Consider the following 17,943-nt stretch of genomic DNA (forward strand, 5'->3'; position numbering starts at 1 on the left):
AAAATAGAGGCACCTCTCGATTTTCTTCCATATCTAATACAATAAAATCTACCGAAAAAATAGTTTATTTACTTTTATTAAGACATCCTCTACTACTCCCCTTGGGTATTTTATAGACCTATCACTAATTGAAGATGGACTATGTTTGGTTTTACTTCCCTTGGCCTAGTTCTTATAAATTGAAAATGGCATGAGGTTAACACTAGCTCCTATCACATAAATTTAGCAAAATGCATTACTATTGTGCAGGATTGTGAAACTCTTTGGATCTTGAGCGTTTTGTGGTAATTTCTTCAATAGCAACGCACTACCTCTTCCATAAGCATCACCGTCTCATGTTCTTCAAACCTCTCTTTTTGGTGATAATCTCCTTCAGAAACTTTGCGTACTTCGACATTTGCCCAACAGTCTACAAAAGGAATGTTAAGGTTAAAGATCTAAACATGTCCATGAACTTACCGAATTCTATCCAATCTTTTTTTTGCACTCTGTGAGGATACGGGAGGGTTGTGTCATCGTTCGTCGCAACATGGGCATTTTTGTCAATTTCTGCCCCTGTGCCGCAACACTGTGTTGCGACACACTTGGTTCTACCCTCTTTTTCATCTTCAAGTTTTTCCTTTGTTCGCCTTCTTTGCTTGCTCCTTCAACTCCTTACCACTTCTCAGCATGATAGCATTGAATCTCTCCTTCAGATTCTTACGTATCACTCGACAATATTCCTGAACTCTCCCACTAAAATATTGTGGATTTGCCTCATTTGGGTTTCAAGATTTCTTATGGAAACGGATTGGTTTTGCAATAAAACTTCATACTTTGGAGTTGCGCTTCATCTTGTCAAATCTTTTTCCTACTCCTCTATGAATTTAGTAAGCATACTCTCCATATAGATCTTCTCTGAGGTTTGGAAGCTTGGTGGTGGTTTGTGCTCATTGTTGTTACTCCACGCAGTTCGATGATTTCCCCAGGCCGGAGTACATGTGCTTAAGTATGGATTCCTTTGCCTTTTTTGAAAATTGTTGACATAATGCCTTGTTCGAGTTGAGCAAAAGACTTCCTTCTTAGCAATCTCTAGATAAATGATTTCCTGCCAAAATTCACATTTTAGAGAATGAGTTTTAATAGCATTTACCTTTAAGGTAAACTTCCAATTGCTTTTGAATGGCTGAAAGTTGAGTACCAACGCGGTGTAGCCATTGACTTATGCACTTCTGCTACTCTCCTAGGAACATTCCTTTCCAAGGTCTCATGTAATTGTTGCTAGCCATCCCTCATCAATTTAAGGCTTCCTCTGGTGTTTTATTATTCAAAGCTCCCCTACTTGTGCAGCTCAATCATCACTTGTATATTAATAGATATTTGAATTCAATTAAGTGTATATAAATGAAAGGCAACCATATACACGCAGATTATTAATTGAATTTATAGGTTAATTAATGAGCATGGTAATAAAAATCTATTGCAGGTCCCTAGTAATTAATTTTGCTTCTAAAAGCGAAGATGGGGTAGGTTCGATATTTACAACTTTTGACTTGGCTCTCCATTGCTTTGGTAGCCTGTTGTAGATTTTTGCAAATGTGCTAAATCGTGTAAGTAATAAAGTGTATAAATACGGATATCGAACCCAAGGGAATTACTATTATTAATTACCAATTAAATTATCCTATTACTATTTGATCAATCCAAATTTTATCAAGGAAAACCTAAATTAAACTAAATTAACAATTGAAATTAAAAAGAGAACAATTAAAATAAACATTTGGGTAAAAACAAGATGACTAGACCTAGGGCATAGACTTCACACCAACTCTTATTCATACATATCGATCTCTTATGCTAATTTGGTTAAGCTATTCCTACAGGTCAAACTCCATAAATTTCCAATAACTTTCTCTCGAACAATTATCAAATTAACCCATAATTACTAACCCGAATTATCTCTAAGCAGATTTAAGCCATTGGAGATCATTACGCTCTATGGAGTTTACCAAAACCTCACAAGTATCGGTAACCTATCTCTAGCGTTCGCTCAACCTATGGTTTTACTACCGTAGAACAACTAAGTATCATCTCTCGTTCTCAACCTAGTCCATTAGTTCATTCAATTCTTGAGCCCTTAAGAATCAAAAGCATTAGGAATAATAGTAAAACTTAGGAAGAATTCTTAATAAACATTAACAATCAAAGATCAATGCATAATTAAGAGATTGGGCTACATCTTAGCCCTAGAGAATAAATTTAATTCATAATAAACATGAAAGAAATAATCATCTTTATTAAAACATTCAGAATGAGTTTATAAGAAAAGAACAAGGAAAACTTCTCTATATTGTGAATCAAAGCTCTAGAACTTCTGTTACTTCTCTTCTCTGTAGATTTTTCTCCTCTTCTTCTCACCCAAGAATATCCCTAAAATAATGCTAAAGACCTCCCTTTATATCCCACAAGGGTTAGGGTTTTATTTCCTTCAATTCTATTAGGGACAGGACTCTTAACCCTATTTTTCTACCAAAAAACGGATAAGTGATTTTTAAGTTCCGTGACAGTGCCCCAGCATTGTGCTGCAGCACAGTAGCTACTAGAAAAGGTGTGTCGCAGCACTGTGCCGCTGCACAGTAGCTGCTGGCCTTCTTCCCGCATCATTCTGTTGTTCTTCAGAGATGGTGATTTTTGAACTTGATAAAGATGAAATTTTGAAAAGTGGAAAACATATGAATTGTAGCCCTTTGAATCAGATTTCTAACGGTCAAGAATCGTCTTAATTCTAGTTCTAAAGCTCAAGATATTATCAAAATACCGAGGCATGTTCAAGCTGGAACATAATCTAGAATCTTCTCTTTACTTCAACTTCCATAACTTCTTCAATTCAACTCCGATTCTTGATCCGTTTGTTTTCACTCGTCACTCATTCTGTTGCCAACATGATTCTTAATCCGAGCATAACATTTAAGCACTAGTAGCCTGAAAAACACTCAAAAACACCCCTGATCCTGTAAAAGGCAATTATGAAAATATTAAGCAATTTTACCAAATTAAGCCTAATTTCCCATAATTAATCCCCATAAACCACTAACCAAATGTTTATTTTCAAGCTCTTATCATAACCCCCAACCAGCTTCTTGCTAGTCCCTAGCAAGCTAAGCGATAGAACAAGTCCTTTAGCTTGAAACCTCAAACAAAATAAAGTCTATATCTAAACTATCCTGTAACGCCCCGCTTGAGGTACGTTGTTATTGTTTCCTCTTTTGCCCTTAATCGAGTTGGTTTTTGTTATTATTATTTGTTTGAGTGTTGTGTTGAATGTTTGCCCTGAAAATTTGGATGAAAACAGAAGAAGTTCAGTCTGCCGTTCTTCGCCGGGGCGAAGAAGAAGCTTCGCCGCGGCGAAGATGTGTTGAAACCAAGGGGAACTCCCTGGAAAGTTTCGCCGCGGCGACAGAGGTTTATTCGCCGCGGCGACGGCCCGAAATAAAAGTGTATTGATTTTAGATATTTTCTTCCTTAAGGACAATTTGACCTTTCTACCCCTAATTAACAGGAAAAGTGGGGAGTTAATTGTAAGGATATTTCATGGAGAATAGTTGAGATAGGGGTGAGTTTGTAATGAATCAAAGGATATGGATGAATTCCCAAAGTAGAACAGGGCAAAATGGAATGAGTGTGTTTATATTTCATTAAAAGAATTAGAATCAAAGAAACCCTCATTTCTTCTTCTCAAACGTACTCTTCATTCTTCTCCTCTCAACTTCTCTTTTCTTTTGATCAAGGTTTTCAAGGGATTTTTGAAGGGTTTTGGGGTAGAAAAGCAACCTAAGGCTTCCTAAGGTAAGGATTTCTTCTTAAGTTGTGTGATTTGGGAGTTTTAACCCATATTGAAGTTTGAGGGTTTTCATTCTTTTGGTTAGATTAGAGGAGAAGTCAAGCTAAACAAGTGAAAGGAAGAATTTGTGAGTCTCTCCTTACAGTAAGTAAAACCCAACCCAAGTTTGAGATTTATGAATTTTCTTGATTAGGGTTTTGATAGAAATGATGTATGTATGTGTGTGCATGTAATTAGCATGTATGAAGGATTAAATAGAGATTTCTATGCTTTGTGATTGTTATACCTTGCAAAATTGAGAAATGGGTTGTTGGTTTGGCAAGGTAGTTGAGATGGAATTTAAGGGGTATTATGTATTCCCTTTTTGGAAGTGTTTTCTATGGCAGGTTTTGTGACTTTGTAAAGGGGTTTTTTCCCCCATTTTGGATGGTTAAGAAAGTTTTAGAATCATGGCTAGATAGGGTTTTGTAGTGCACATGAGTTGTTTGATGAAATGCCTAAGAGGTTTGAGTGTGAGAAATAACCTTAATTCTTGCAACATTGCATGTTGGCATCTCATAAGTGCATTGGTGAAGATGAACCATCCATAGGCACTAGTTGTCATGGAAAAGTGATCTAAGAAAGTGTAAGGAAATGGTTTATGCAATTACCCTATGTAGAGAGCTTAGTGGGTAAATTACTCTAAGAGTAGAGAGCATTGAAAAATGCTACAATAGAATGAATTGAAGAGTAGTATAGTTGGAATGATGCTTTGTGATCATCACCCGACCGTTATGGGAATCGGATTGATGCTTGTGATCATCATCCGAATAGCCCTTAGATGATGGGTCGATGCTTTGTGATCGTCACCCGATAGGTATAAATGGGTAGATGCTTTGTGACCGCTACCCGGTAAGCGATGGATAAGTAGATTGATGCTTTGTGATCATCATCCAACACTTAGTAGAACGGGTTGGCTTTGTGACCATCACCCGATAGTGACTAGAGACGGTAAATGCTTGGTGATCGTTACCCAAAATTCATAAGAGGCGGTAGGCGCTAGGTGATCTCCACCCGATAGTTAAAATAACCGAGTTGGTGCTTTGTGATCCTCACTCTAGTCACTATGAACGGTTGTACTGTGTGAATTCCACCCGATGCCATAGAGAGTGAATGGTGCTGTGTGAACGCCATCCGGTCGTACCTCCGGTAAGATAGGCCATGATGTTATTAGAAACAGAAATAGAATCAGAGATAGCATAAGGAAAGAATTAAGAGTTATTACGGGGACAGACAGATGAGAGTTTTACTTACTGAGCATTATTTTGTGCTCACCCCGTTATTTTCCTTTGTGGATGCAGGTTCTAGATGATGTTCGGTCGGAAGGGCGTCGGCAAGCAATGAGGAATAGCTACACTGTTTCCCCTGTTTGTCTTTTAAAATACATTTTTGTAAACAGTACTCTTTATGTATAAAAGACACATGATTTTAATGAAAGAAAACTTTGGGCCCAACTTTTCTATTGTTATTATGCATGCATTGTACAGTTTTCAATAGGTGTTACATATCCTAAATCACTTCCGTAGATTGTCACGGTTGTAGTTAGCATATGCAACAACCTTTAAACCCCTAAGCGCCCTAGTTGGACGAGTTATAGTCTCGGGAGGTTTCCAGCGATGATACCACAAGCATCCAAACCTACACCCACCTAGACTCAAAACTAAGAACTTAAACAAACATTTTAGGATTCATACATAAATCATCTCAAAAATTGTGTCAATGTGACAATCGAATAATTAACAACATCAATGTAAAGAATAAGTGAATTTCAACTACACTTTTGTTATTGACTCTCTCATAATCATTCACAACCATTCATCCAAAGCCCAAATATTTTATGCATAGCTTCCATAGTCAAAGTATGAAAATAAAACAAATGTCAATCAAACTCCATAAGCTCACTTTTCAAATCACTCTCCACTAATGTAAATCCAATCACTACCTCAGATCATTAGGTCTTTTTCATGGTTGTAACGTTAGGCTAGGATAATGGTTTATGAAAGAAAGGAAAGGAATTTTTAACGAAACGTAAGAGACAATATTTTACAGTAAATGACCATGAACAATCTCTTTCTTGCTTCCCTTCTCATTCGCCCTCTACCCTTCACATTGATTGAACCTTCCTTCCAACATTAGCACAAACTCCATGTAATGTACCTCATTTCAGTTCTTCTTCTTCCTATTTTCGTCAAATTTTTTTATTTTTATTTTTAGGAAGATAGTAACTCATAAAAAAAAATTTCTACCCCCCCTTGCTTCTACTATCATTTTTTTTTCTTTTCACAACCCCCAACCTATCTCATTACACATACCAGTTGTGGTTCCAAAAGATATATTATTTTCTTCTACCACACTTCTTTTCATGAGTTTTTCTTATAAGGTCACCCTAAATTAAGTCTCTCACATAAGATGGGTCGGAAAGTGTTTTTAGGCTTCATCGTCAAGGTGAGATATAGTAGGTTTACAACAAAAAAAAATTAGGCTTACCAAGTGTATAATAATAGGCTGAAAGGGTACTAGATAAAGTAAATGGTTGGCTTGAAGGCTCAATCGTTCCAAAGAAAATTGCCTAATCATATCCTAAGCAATGCAGATTCAGGATTTCGCCTCAAGTAGTATCAAATGAGTTCAATTATGCACAATTTTCACAAAAAAATTATTGCCCATAAACACACACATAAAACGTCTCTAATTTCCAAATTATTCAACCAATCAAACCCATTCCCAAGAGTCATAACTAAATGCAATTGTCATCTACTATTGTCTTTACACTACGTGAAAGTTAATCAAATCTCAATGTCACAAATTCACTATCATAGTCTTTCATTGACTTATGGATGAGCAAACTCCTAACAACATTTCACCCAAAAGCTTTTAAAGAGATAATTCAAAGCAAAAGATATCAAAGATGTCCATCGAATGAACTAAATTTGGCCATAAAAAAATATTCCTTACCCCCAACGTTAGAGATGAACATTGTCCTAATGACAAAGAGAACAACTACAATGTCCTTCGTGTTCAAGATGAATGTGGAGATAATCGCGTGAAGGCATGCATAACGTTTGCCGTGTCCAATAGTCATTGGAAATCTAGTAAAAAAAAAAAAAAAAAAAACTATGCGCCTTTCTTGGCCAATTTAGTGTGCATAATAAAATAATGGGTGAACATAAACAATTAACATGTCAAACCAACCAAAGTTATCACAACTTACACATTAAATGAAAATCTAAAATAAATTCAAAACAAAACTCAAATTAAAGTAAAAGCTTGGGTGGCCTCCCAAGAAGCCTGCTTTATTAGATTCTTAAGCTCGACTTTTTAAATCCTTCATCTGGATCATCTAGGAAAATCCAAACCCTTCTATCCTTACTGCCACCATCTACATAAAGCTTCAATTGCTCTCTTTCCCTCTTATTCTCAATTTCCTCCTCCAAAGTCCTAAAATTGACACACACTTTTCTAAGGGTAAAACAAGTATTTTTTCTTCTAAGGTCTCAGCTACTTTATCATCAGGGATACTAATCTCAAAGCATGTATCTAACTTGGGTGGACATTTCATAGTATCAAAAACATTGAATTCAACTTGTTCATTCTCTACCCTCAAGATTAGTTTTCCTTTATGAACATCTATCAACGTTCTACCCGTAGCTCGAAAAGGTCTTTCTAAAAGTAGAGGCACCTCCTGATCTTCTTCCATATCTAATACAATAAAATCTACCAGAAAAAATAGTTTATCTACTTTTATTAAGACATCCTCTACTACTCCCCTGAGGTATTTTATAGACCTATCAACTAATTGAAGATGGATTATGGTTGGTTTTACTTCCCCTAGGCCTAGTTTCTTATAAATTGAAAATGGCATGAGGTTAACACTAGCTCCTAGGTCACATAAAACTTTAGCAAAATGAACATTACCTATTGTGCAAGGAATTGTGAAACTCTTTGGATCTCTGAGCTTTTGTGGTAATTTCTTCAATAGCAACGCACTACACTCTTCCATAAGCATCACCGTCTCATGTTCTTCAAACCTCCTCTTTTTGGTGATAATCTCCTTCAGAAACTTTGCGTACTTCGACATTTGCTCCAACATGTCTACAAAAGGAATGTTAATGTGTAAAGATCTAAACATGTCCATGAACTTACCGAATTGCTTATCCAATCTTTTTTTTTGCACTCTGTGAGGATACGGGAGGGTTGTGTCATCGTTCGTCGCAACATGGGCATTTTTGTCAATTTCTGCCCCTGTGCCGCAACACTGTGTTGCGACACACTTGGTTCTACCCTCTTTTTCATCTTCAAGTTTTTCCTTTGTTTCGCCTTCTTTGCTTGCTCCCTTCAACTCCTTACCACTTCTCAGCATGATAGCATTGAATCTCTCCTTCAGATTCTTATCGGTATCACTCGACAATATTCCTTGAACTCTTCCCACTAAAATATTGTGGATTTGCCTCATTTGGGTTTCAAGATTTCTTATGGAAACGGATTGGTTTTGCAATAAAACTTCATACTTTTGGAGTTGAGCTTCATTCTTGTCAAATCTTTTTCCTGACTCCTCTATGAATTTAGTAAGCATACTCTCCATATTAGATCTCTTCTCTTGAGGTTGGAAGCTTGGTGGTGGTTTGTGCTCATTGTTGTTACTCCACGCGAAGTTCGGATGATTTTCCCATGCCGGAGTACATGTGCTTAAGTATGGATTCCTTTGCCTTTTTTGAAAATTGTTGACATAATGCTCTTGTTCGAGTTGAGCAAATAGACTTCCTTCTTAGCAATCTCTAGATAAATGATTTCCTGCACAAAATTCACATGTTAGAGAATGAGTTTTAATAGCATTTACCTTTAAGGTAACTTCCAATTGCTTTTGAATGGCTGAAAGTTGAGTAGCCAACGCGGTGTAGCCATTGACTTCATGCACTTCTGCTACTCTCCTAGGAACATTCCTTTCCAAAGGTCTCATGTAATTGTTGCTAGCCATCACCTCAATCAATTTATAGGCTTCCTCTGGTGTTTTATTATTCAAAGCTCCCCTACTTGTAGCATCAATCATCACTTGTATATTTGGCAGTAACCCATTGTAAAACATCTACACTTGCGACCATATTGGCAGCCCATGGTGAGGACACCTCCGTAAGAGATCCTTATATCTCTCCCAAGCTTCATAAAGTGACTCCATATCTTGCTGGAAAAAATTAGTGATGTCACTCCTCATTTTAGCAGACTTGACAGGTGGGAAATATTTCGTAAGGAATGTTTGAGCTAACTCATTCCATGTAGTAATACTTCCTGATGGCAGAGAAATCAACCAAGCCTTAGCTTTATCCCAAAGAGAGAATGGGAAAAGTTTAAGCCTAATTGCATCATCAGATACTCAATTGTGTCTGAATGTGTCACATAGCTCCAGAAAGTTTGCAATATGCAGGTTGGGATCATCATTAGGTAACCCTGCAAATTGAACCGAATGTTGTATCAATTGAATAATTCCGGGCTTTATTTCAAAAGTATTTGCTTAAATTGGTGGCCTCCTGATGCTAGAATAGCACCCTTCAACAGTAGGACTAGAGTAGTCCTTCAATGCTCTTTGAACAACTTCAACTCCTGTATCAGCCATTGAACTAACTCCTCTGTATAGTCCAACACTAAAAATTAAAGCACTAAAAAAAAAAATAATTAAAAAAAAATATAATACAAACCAAATTAACAACTAAACAGCTTGTATTGATATTGATAATATAAAAGCAATTCCCCGGCAACGGCGCCAAAAACTTGTTGTTGATTTTCGCAAGTGTATGAAATCGTGCAAGTAATAAAGTGTATAAATACGGATATCGAACCCAACGGAATTACTATTATCAATTACCAATTAAACTATCCTATTACTATTTGATCAATCCAAATTTTATCAAGGAAAACCTAAATTAAATAAAATTAACAATTGAAATTAAAAAGAGAACAATTAAAATAAACCTTTGGGTAAAAACAAGATGACTAGACCTAGGACATAGACTTCACACCAACTTTTATTCATATATATCGATCTCTTATGCTAATTTGGTTAAGCTCTTCCTACAGGTCAAACTCCCTAAATTTCTAATAACTTTCTCTCGAACAATTATCAAATTAACCCATAATTACTAACCCGAATGATCTCTAATCAGATTTAAGCAATTGGAGATCATTACGCTCTATGAAGTTTACCAAAACCTCACAAGTCGCGGTAACCTATCTCTAGCGTTCGCTCAACCTATGGTTTTACTACCGTAGACCAACTAAGTATCATCTCTCGATCTCAACCTAGTCCAATAGGGTAAAACCCCCCTCCAATCAGGTATCCTCTGAATATCCCTCAATGAGAATCCCAGGGATACATGTTTGGAGAACGAGTTGTATTTAGAAGAAAAAAAACCTGTGTAAGGATAATAATAATAATATCCGAAACATGCATATAAAATGTCATGCAGGATCCAAACATATAATTTCAAAACTTTAAAAATTTATTCATTTGACATCTTGGGTATTACATTTAGTTCATCCAATTCTTGGGCCCTTAAGAATCAAAAGCATTAGGAATAATAGTAAAACTTAGGAAGAATCCTTAATAAACATGAACAATCAAAGATCAATACATAATTAAGAGATTGGGCTACATCTTAGCCCGAGAGAATAAATTTAGTTCATTATAAACATGAAAGAAACAATCATCTTTATTAAAACATTCATCATGAGTTTATAAGAAAAGAACAAGGAAAACTTCTCTATATTGTGAATCAAAGCTCCAGAACTTCTGTTACTTCTCTTCTCTGCAGATTTTTCTCCTCTTCTTCTCACCCAAGAATATCCCCAAAATAATGCTAAAAGACCTCCCTTTATATCCTACAAGGGTTAGGGTTTTATTTCCTTCAATTCTATTAGGGATAGGACTCTTAACCCTATTTTTCTACCAAAAAAATGGATAAGTGATTTTTAAGTTCCGTGACTGTGCCCCGACACTGTGCTGCGGCATAGTAGCTACTGGAAAAAGTGTGCCGCGACACAATAGCTGCTGGCCTTCTTCTTGCATCATTTCGTTGTTCTGATTTTGGAACTCGATAACAATGAAATTTGGAAAAGTGGTAAACATGTGAATTATTTCCCTTTGAATAAGATTTCCAACGGTCTAAGAATAGTCTTAATCTGAGTTCTACAGCTCAAGATATTCTCAAAATACCGAGGCATGCTCAAGCTGAAAAGTAATCTAGAATCTTCTCTTTACTTCAGCTTCCATAACTTCTTCAATTCAACTCCGATTCTTGATCCGTTTGTTTCCACTCATCACTCATTCCGTTTCCAACATGATTCTTCATCCGAGCATAACATTTAAGCACTAGTAGCCTGAAAAATACTCAAAAACACCTGTGATCCCGTAAAAGGCAATTATGAAAATATTAAGCAACTTTACCAAATTAAGCCTAATTTCCCACAATTAATCCCCATAAACCACTAACTAAATGTGTATTTTCAAGCTCTTATCATAGCCCCTCAAATTTGGCCTGTTAATTGTATTTTTCTCTTGTGGTTTTAGACAACTAGGAAACTCGAGGTATAGGAAATGACAAAAATATCCCTCAATTAAAATCATCCGATTAACAAACTACTAAATAAACATATTTTTAACATCAGTTTTATGGGTATTTTTATTATTTTAGTTTCAGTTAACAATCTTGACTAGTAACATCCATTCAAATTAGAGGAGAGTTGTCTAGTATTTAGAACTGTAGGACCATGACCAAAGTAAACTGAAACCAGATTATTTTTTAATCACCGGGGGTGTTTGGGCCAGTTTACGCACACCTCAACTAATCCTCCGTGACCCTAGAGCTGCTGATCGAGTAAGAGTCCATATGACTGCTCCTATTATTGTTTAAGGGGATTCAAACTCAGGAGCTCATAAAATCTTTTTTTTTTTTTTTTTACCATCAGGTCACCCAGTGATGGTTAACTAAAACCACAGTGGTGATGGGTGTGTTTGTTTTATCATTTTGAGTAGTATTTTTGAAATATTATTGGTAGGTAGAGTTGGGTGATTATTATGAGGTAGAATTTAAAAATTAACAAAAAAAAACCCCCTAGGTTTGCTAATTTAATTAACACCCCAATATATAAAAAATTTATAAAATGACAAAAACACCCCCACCACACACAGTTGCCAGATTCCGGCCATCACTGCGAAAATCTGGCCAGAATCTGGAGTTATGGTGCACGACTGGCTAGATCTGGCCGATCGTGCGCCGAGATGACCTTTTCCAGCCAGATCCACGCCGGTAAATGATATATTGGCACACTACCAGCCACATCCAACCGGTAGTGGGCCATTATACCAGATTTCGGCCACCTTCTGGCAGTGGTGGCCGGAATTTGGCAAATGTGGGTGGTGGGGGTGTTTTTGTAAATTTTTAAACTTTTTTTTAGGGGGTGTTTAGTTAAATTAATAAACTTGGGGGTTTAAATTAGTTGAATAAAATATAATAGTATTTTCAAAATAGGGAAACAAACATGTATTTTGGAAATATTATTAATAGGATAGGGACCCTTTGTATTTCTCTCCAAGTTAGGCAAAATAGGTTCGGCACCTCCTCGTTGACATGGACAAGATTAAGTGATCGATATCTTAAACCGCATGATTCTTGATGAAATTCTCTTCAGATAGAATTATAATAACATGTTTGTACAGTTGCAATCGAGTAACATGGAGATTACATAAAAATGGCAATGGGGTACGAATTTGCACATTGTCTTTTTACAAGAAGCGATGGCCTTTCAAAGCTAAGTCATATTTGTGTAACAATAAATAATGCACACATTACATAAGACAGAGAGAGCATGCAGCTTGACAGAATCCTAAATCTGTGTAGCCTACAGCTTTTTTAGAGAAATTATTTGACCAAGGAGGATCTTGAAGAGATTTCAATTGTCTATATACGATGAAGAGAAACTGGCAGGTTGCTTTTGTACTCATCCAAACCCTAATTGGGAGAATTTACGTAGTTGTGTCACCATCACCACTGCCTAATTATAATCCCTGGAAAAAAAAATCCTGAAATATTCGGAGATCTAAATATTACATTCACAAACAAACAAAACCAACGAGAAGAAATGAAAACTTAAAGGGGATGGATTAAAAGTTAATTAACAAAGAGAGACCAACAATCTTAACCACTCTTATAAAAATGTAAAAATAAATGGATACTTTATATATAAATTTATTCTTGATAAAAATGATTAAACACAATCGGCATCACTAGGTATTTTTGGTAAATCTCTTGGTCTTGAGGGACGGTCATGAGCAAACGTGCATCGAGTGGTTTCTGGAAAATCACTGAAAGGAATGTTCTACCTCCTCAACACCACAATTCATTGGACAAGATGTACACTAGTTGGCTTTCTAGTGCCTCTCTATCTTGAAAGAAAAAGCTGGAAAAATATATCACGTTAGTTATCTGTATATTTATTATTTGTTTACGAACTATATATATAGAGTAGCGGATTCAAAAATTCTTGTTAAGGTGGACCAAAATAAAATGTAATAGCATATAATATTTATATTCTATGTTTTTAGTTGAAATTGACATAAAATGAAAAAAAAAATTACATATAATATATTTTTTTTTTTAATTTGAGGGTGGGCCATATGCATGTTATCTAGTTGAAGGCATTGGTGATATTCATAAAACTATATGGGGAGATGTTTCTTTTTCTTTTAAATGATACAAGATTCACTCTCTCTCTCAGAGACTCTCCAGCTCTTTGAAATTTACCCTTTTAATGAAATAACTTAGAAGACGCTCTTATGGAATCCGTGTAGCAAGTTTTAGGCATCACTATAAATTCTTCATGTGATCTGGACATTTGCTTGAAATTTGAAGAGAAGATTGAATTTTAAGAGGGTCTCCCTCGAGCCTTTTGAGTGTAATTAACTTGATTAAACTTTTTTTTTCTTGATAACCAATGTGTCTGAGCTAGCTTACGTATATCTCAACTAATACTCTAGAACCCTTGAACTACTGGCCGAATAAGAGTTCCAATGATTACCCCTATTAGTAACCGAGAATAGACTCAAACTCATGACCTCTTGAGTAATACACACAAGAGTTCCTATCGAACCACTTGACCACACAGAAGTAGTTAACTTGATTAAACTTAAGATTAATGGAGTTTAAATGTATCTTAAAAATAATTATCACACCTCTTCTCTTTAGTACACTCATAATTAATTTTTTTGTAAAGGTTAGATTTCTACTCAACATATTTTCATAATTCTAAAGATAAATGTATACAACATACATAAATTCAATACATTATTGTTTGATTAAAATTGAACTTTATAAAAATAAAAATATTTTCATAAACCTATATGACTTCAAACTGAAAACGCTTCACAAAGGTCACTTTTCTTAAAAAAAAAATTCAATTTTTGTTTTGTTTTATTTATATTTCTCATGTAATTAATTATTAATCTATTTGTGCCGACCACATTAGTTAGTTTGGTAATAATAAATAGGTTTTGTTTGTAAAACTTGAATCTTTCAACAAAATAAAATTCTAAGAAGGTGTACTTAGAAAAAAATTCCAGATTATAGCATTATATATTTGGATTTATATGATAATTTATTACTTAAGTTTCAGTTAAAAGTGAAAATCTTTTACCTAATTAACCACTCTACATAGTGATAATTGGACTGCCTTTTTAAATTAACTCAACCAATTCACTCTCGTCAAAGATAGATTTGGCGAAATCACAAGTGAAAAATGTAATGGGAAAGTAAAAAATTAAAAAAAAAAAATTATGATTAGATTTCCGTTTTCCTTATGTTGTATGAATCCAAAGCAGCTTGATACTAATTAAAGTAATATACGGGGGTATGTAATTAATTAAATAACCTTAAGAAATGTTGAATGGTGAAGCACAAAATGGTGTCACCAGCATTACTTAAATGATGCCGTTTCATTCTAAAGCTCCAAGATTGATCTTGATCATTGACTGCTGCAAAATCTATCGACCAAGATTCTCCAACAGTGCAAGTATAAAAGAATGCAATTCAGTAGAATTATACAACCTTTATACTTTTTGTTTCTACAATTGAGTTCTTCCTTGTTACGGGTGAGTCTTTGAGAGGATTACAGGGACTGAGTGATTTGATTGAGTCGAATCTAGTTGTATTTGTAATGAATCTTGATCTCTTGTGCAGTGAACCCCAAGCTTACTAAAGCTCAACGTGAATGTAGCTTATCCATTTTAAGTAAGTAAACCACGATAAAAATTCTTGTCTTCTTGTTTGTTTTTGCATTTGATTTCTTGATTAATTAGCTGAGATTGGGTGTTTTGAGTTCGGGAATCTTGCAATCACAACAAGAACAATAGCTTAAATTAATTACTTTACGATTTTAGTTGGAGTTGAATCGATGATGAGACAAGACCACTGAAGAGAAAAAAAAAAATGAACTTTTCTTTTGGGGAATTAATCTTCAGTCATCTGAATACTCAATTATGCCAAGTGGTTTAGCGAGTTGCTTAGTGTAATCACTTTCCAATTTTAGTTTAGATGAAGTGATAATGACATGTATGACAAATCGAAGTAAATTAAATAAGGGGGTGTTTGTCTAAGCTTATAAGCTGGTCAAACTAACTTATAAGCTCTAAAATTAAAACTAACATATTTATTTATAATTTTTTTGAGCTTATAAATTGAGTTTATAAGCCAAAATAATAATAATAATAATAATAATAAGTTGGGGGAGGTACTTTTTTTCTTTTTGCTTATAAGCATTCTGCTTATAAGCTAATTTGACCAAATATATTACCACATTATCCTTGTTTAATTTTAAAATTTCATAGTATACCCTTGTTTAATGTAATACATTTTTTAGTCATTTTATAATAAAATGTACTTATAAGTCACGTTTTACCAAACACGTCAACTACTTATCAGTCACTTATAAGTAATTTAACCAAATATGTAATTGCTTAAAATTTCAAATGCTTATAAGCTAAAATCACTTGTTACTTATAAGCTAATTTTCATAAGCTCAGACAAATACCCTCTAAATCTTTCAAGAGTCGTATATGGTTGATTTTGTTAATTTGTGCTTTAGCATTAACTGTTTTTGGGACAAATCAAATTAAACTTTTGTTAATGAATAATATAATATATCAATATAGCATGCATGCATGCCTTTGGCTTAGGTTTAATCAATGCATTAAGATTTTTTAATATACATTAATAATAATGAGAAACATAAGGACTATATATATATATATATATAAACTTTTGTTAATGAATAATATAATATATCAATATAGCATGCATGCATGCCTTTGGCTTAGGTTTAATCAATGCATTAAGATTTTTTAATATACATTAATAATAATGAGAAACATAAGGACTATATAAAGGAAGAGGGGTTTCTCTAAGTTAAAATAGCATGATTCTTTATACTATTAGAGTTGTCGACCACTTCAATAATAATGGGTCATGCAAACTCATTCGTTGTAACGAGAGATGAGACAATATTTCAATAATATTTATTTTGTTAGACGTAGCATGTTAATTGGATAAACTAAAGTAAATCACACATATTATTAATTCTCTCTTTTCTTGTGTGTGTTTATTGTTTTTGATTTCGTATTATTCTTGATTGTTTTACATACTACTTGCCTGCCACATCAACTGTTCCTCCGTAAAGTTTTACCCCAATCCCATTTTTGTCACAAGGTTTTACAATGAGTAACGCAAGAATGCGCCGGTGTAAGGTAAGTATTCCGATGAAATTGCATAGCATTGGAATATCAATTTTTTCTTGTGGTATATAAATATACAAGTTATTTATTCTCAGCATTTGTTTCTCAATCCCAGCACCTAAAAGAATAATTAAAAATTAAAAAAATTAGTACTGAAGGAATTTCAAATTCATCCTTTCTTTCACATAGTGGAGTCCTAATAGGATGCTGAGTTATTTGAAATTTATTGAATGAGAGAACCGTGGAGGAAAAGTCGAGGTCATAATCTTATATTAAAAAGAAATCTAGGTTTCTAATTAATTTTTATGTTTTATATTGTCAAATGTCAAGTAGTTTGATAGCCTCACATGCATGGCCAGGAGAAAGACATGAATTTGTCATAGTGGAGATTATAATTATATTATATGCTTTTCATATCAATTCCAAATATCCTGTCTATTTCATTAGCTATCAATGACCCCAGCTCTGAATGATGTAGTTGAAGGGTCTTTTCCAAATGCCTTCCACTCATGGCATATATGAAACTTTAAATATCTCCCTTTCCAGAGAAGTTTTCATTCATATTTCCTCTGAAGAAACTGTATATATAAAGTTTGGACAGATTTAATTAATGTCATAATAGACTGGAATGTAAAAAAACTTGAGATATATAAACTAAACCCATGTCAAACCGTTCATTAGTTTTAAGCACAGTTTGAATATATTGTATTCAGAATCAATATACTATGTATTTAATCAGTTCATTCATAAAGAAGAATCTCGTTTACTTTCAACTGCAATATCAATATGGGGTATGAGTAATTGAGTACTCTAGTGAATCTGTGAATGTGAATCTGAGAACACACTTATTTTCGGCACATTATGATAATGATGATGATGATGCCCTTCTTTTCGGAAGTCGTCAATATTTCTTCTCATAAAGGTCCACAACGTACAGCTGTGATGTCCAGGATCGGAGATCAAGATTCTAATCTTACTTTGTATTTATTCTAATAATTTTGTTTTCTGACCACAAATTTGTAAACTAGTGGGATTGGATTTATCTCTTCAGTAAGGTTTGAAGGACAATGGCTACAGTAAATTACATTTATTCAATCTTTATAAATTTGGGTCCTCTATTATTATTATTATTTTTTTTTGTTCTGATGGACAGTTTCATGTAATAGTCAAAGGGTTTCCAAAAGGTTTCTGCATTATTAGAATGATATAAAAAGGAAAATTCATAAAATGTGACCATATCAACCATGTAATTGATTTATTCTTAAACCAAAAAGCCCTTATTTTTTTATGATCTTATTCCCTTATTCAGTCT

The 17,943-nt window shown here is 34.4% G+C and overlaps 1 protein-coding gene and 1 non-coding gene across 2 annotated transcripts; one reads left to right on the plus strand and one right to left on the minus strand.

Moving 5' to 3' along the window:
* Nucleotides 1-7,250: 7,250 nt before the first annotated feature.
* Nucleotides 7,251-8,441, minus strand: LOC116129498. The gene has a single exon (XM_031415235.1). The coding sequence runs from the start codon at nucleotides 8,439-8,441 to the stop codon at nucleotides 7,251-7,253; it is 1,191 nt and encodes a 396-aa protein (XP_031271095.1).
* Nucleotides 8,442-8,964: 523 nt separating this feature from the next.
* Nucleotides 8,965-9,071, plus strand: LOC116129661. The gene has a single exon (XR_004127941.1). It is a non-coding gene; the product is annotated as a small nucleolar RNA R71 (small nucleolar RNA).
* Nucleotides 9,072-17,943: the final 8,872 nt, after the last annotated feature.

Source organism: Pistacia vera, unplaced genomic scaffold (genome assembly GCF_008641045.1).
Source record: "Pistacia vera cultivar Batoury unplaced genomic scaffold, PisVer_v2 Contig212, whole genome shotgun sequence".
Classification (NCBI taxonomy): domain Eukaryota; kingdom Viridiplantae; phylum Streptophyta; class Magnoliopsida; order Sapindales; family Anacardiaceae; genus Pistacia; species Pistacia vera.

Bases quoted from the DNA above. Each gene is read 5' to 3' on its own strand.
- LOC116129498 (XM_031415235.1), bottom strand. From the start codon at position 8,441: ATGGAGAGTATGCTTACTAAATTCATAGAGGAGTCAGGAAAAAGATTT.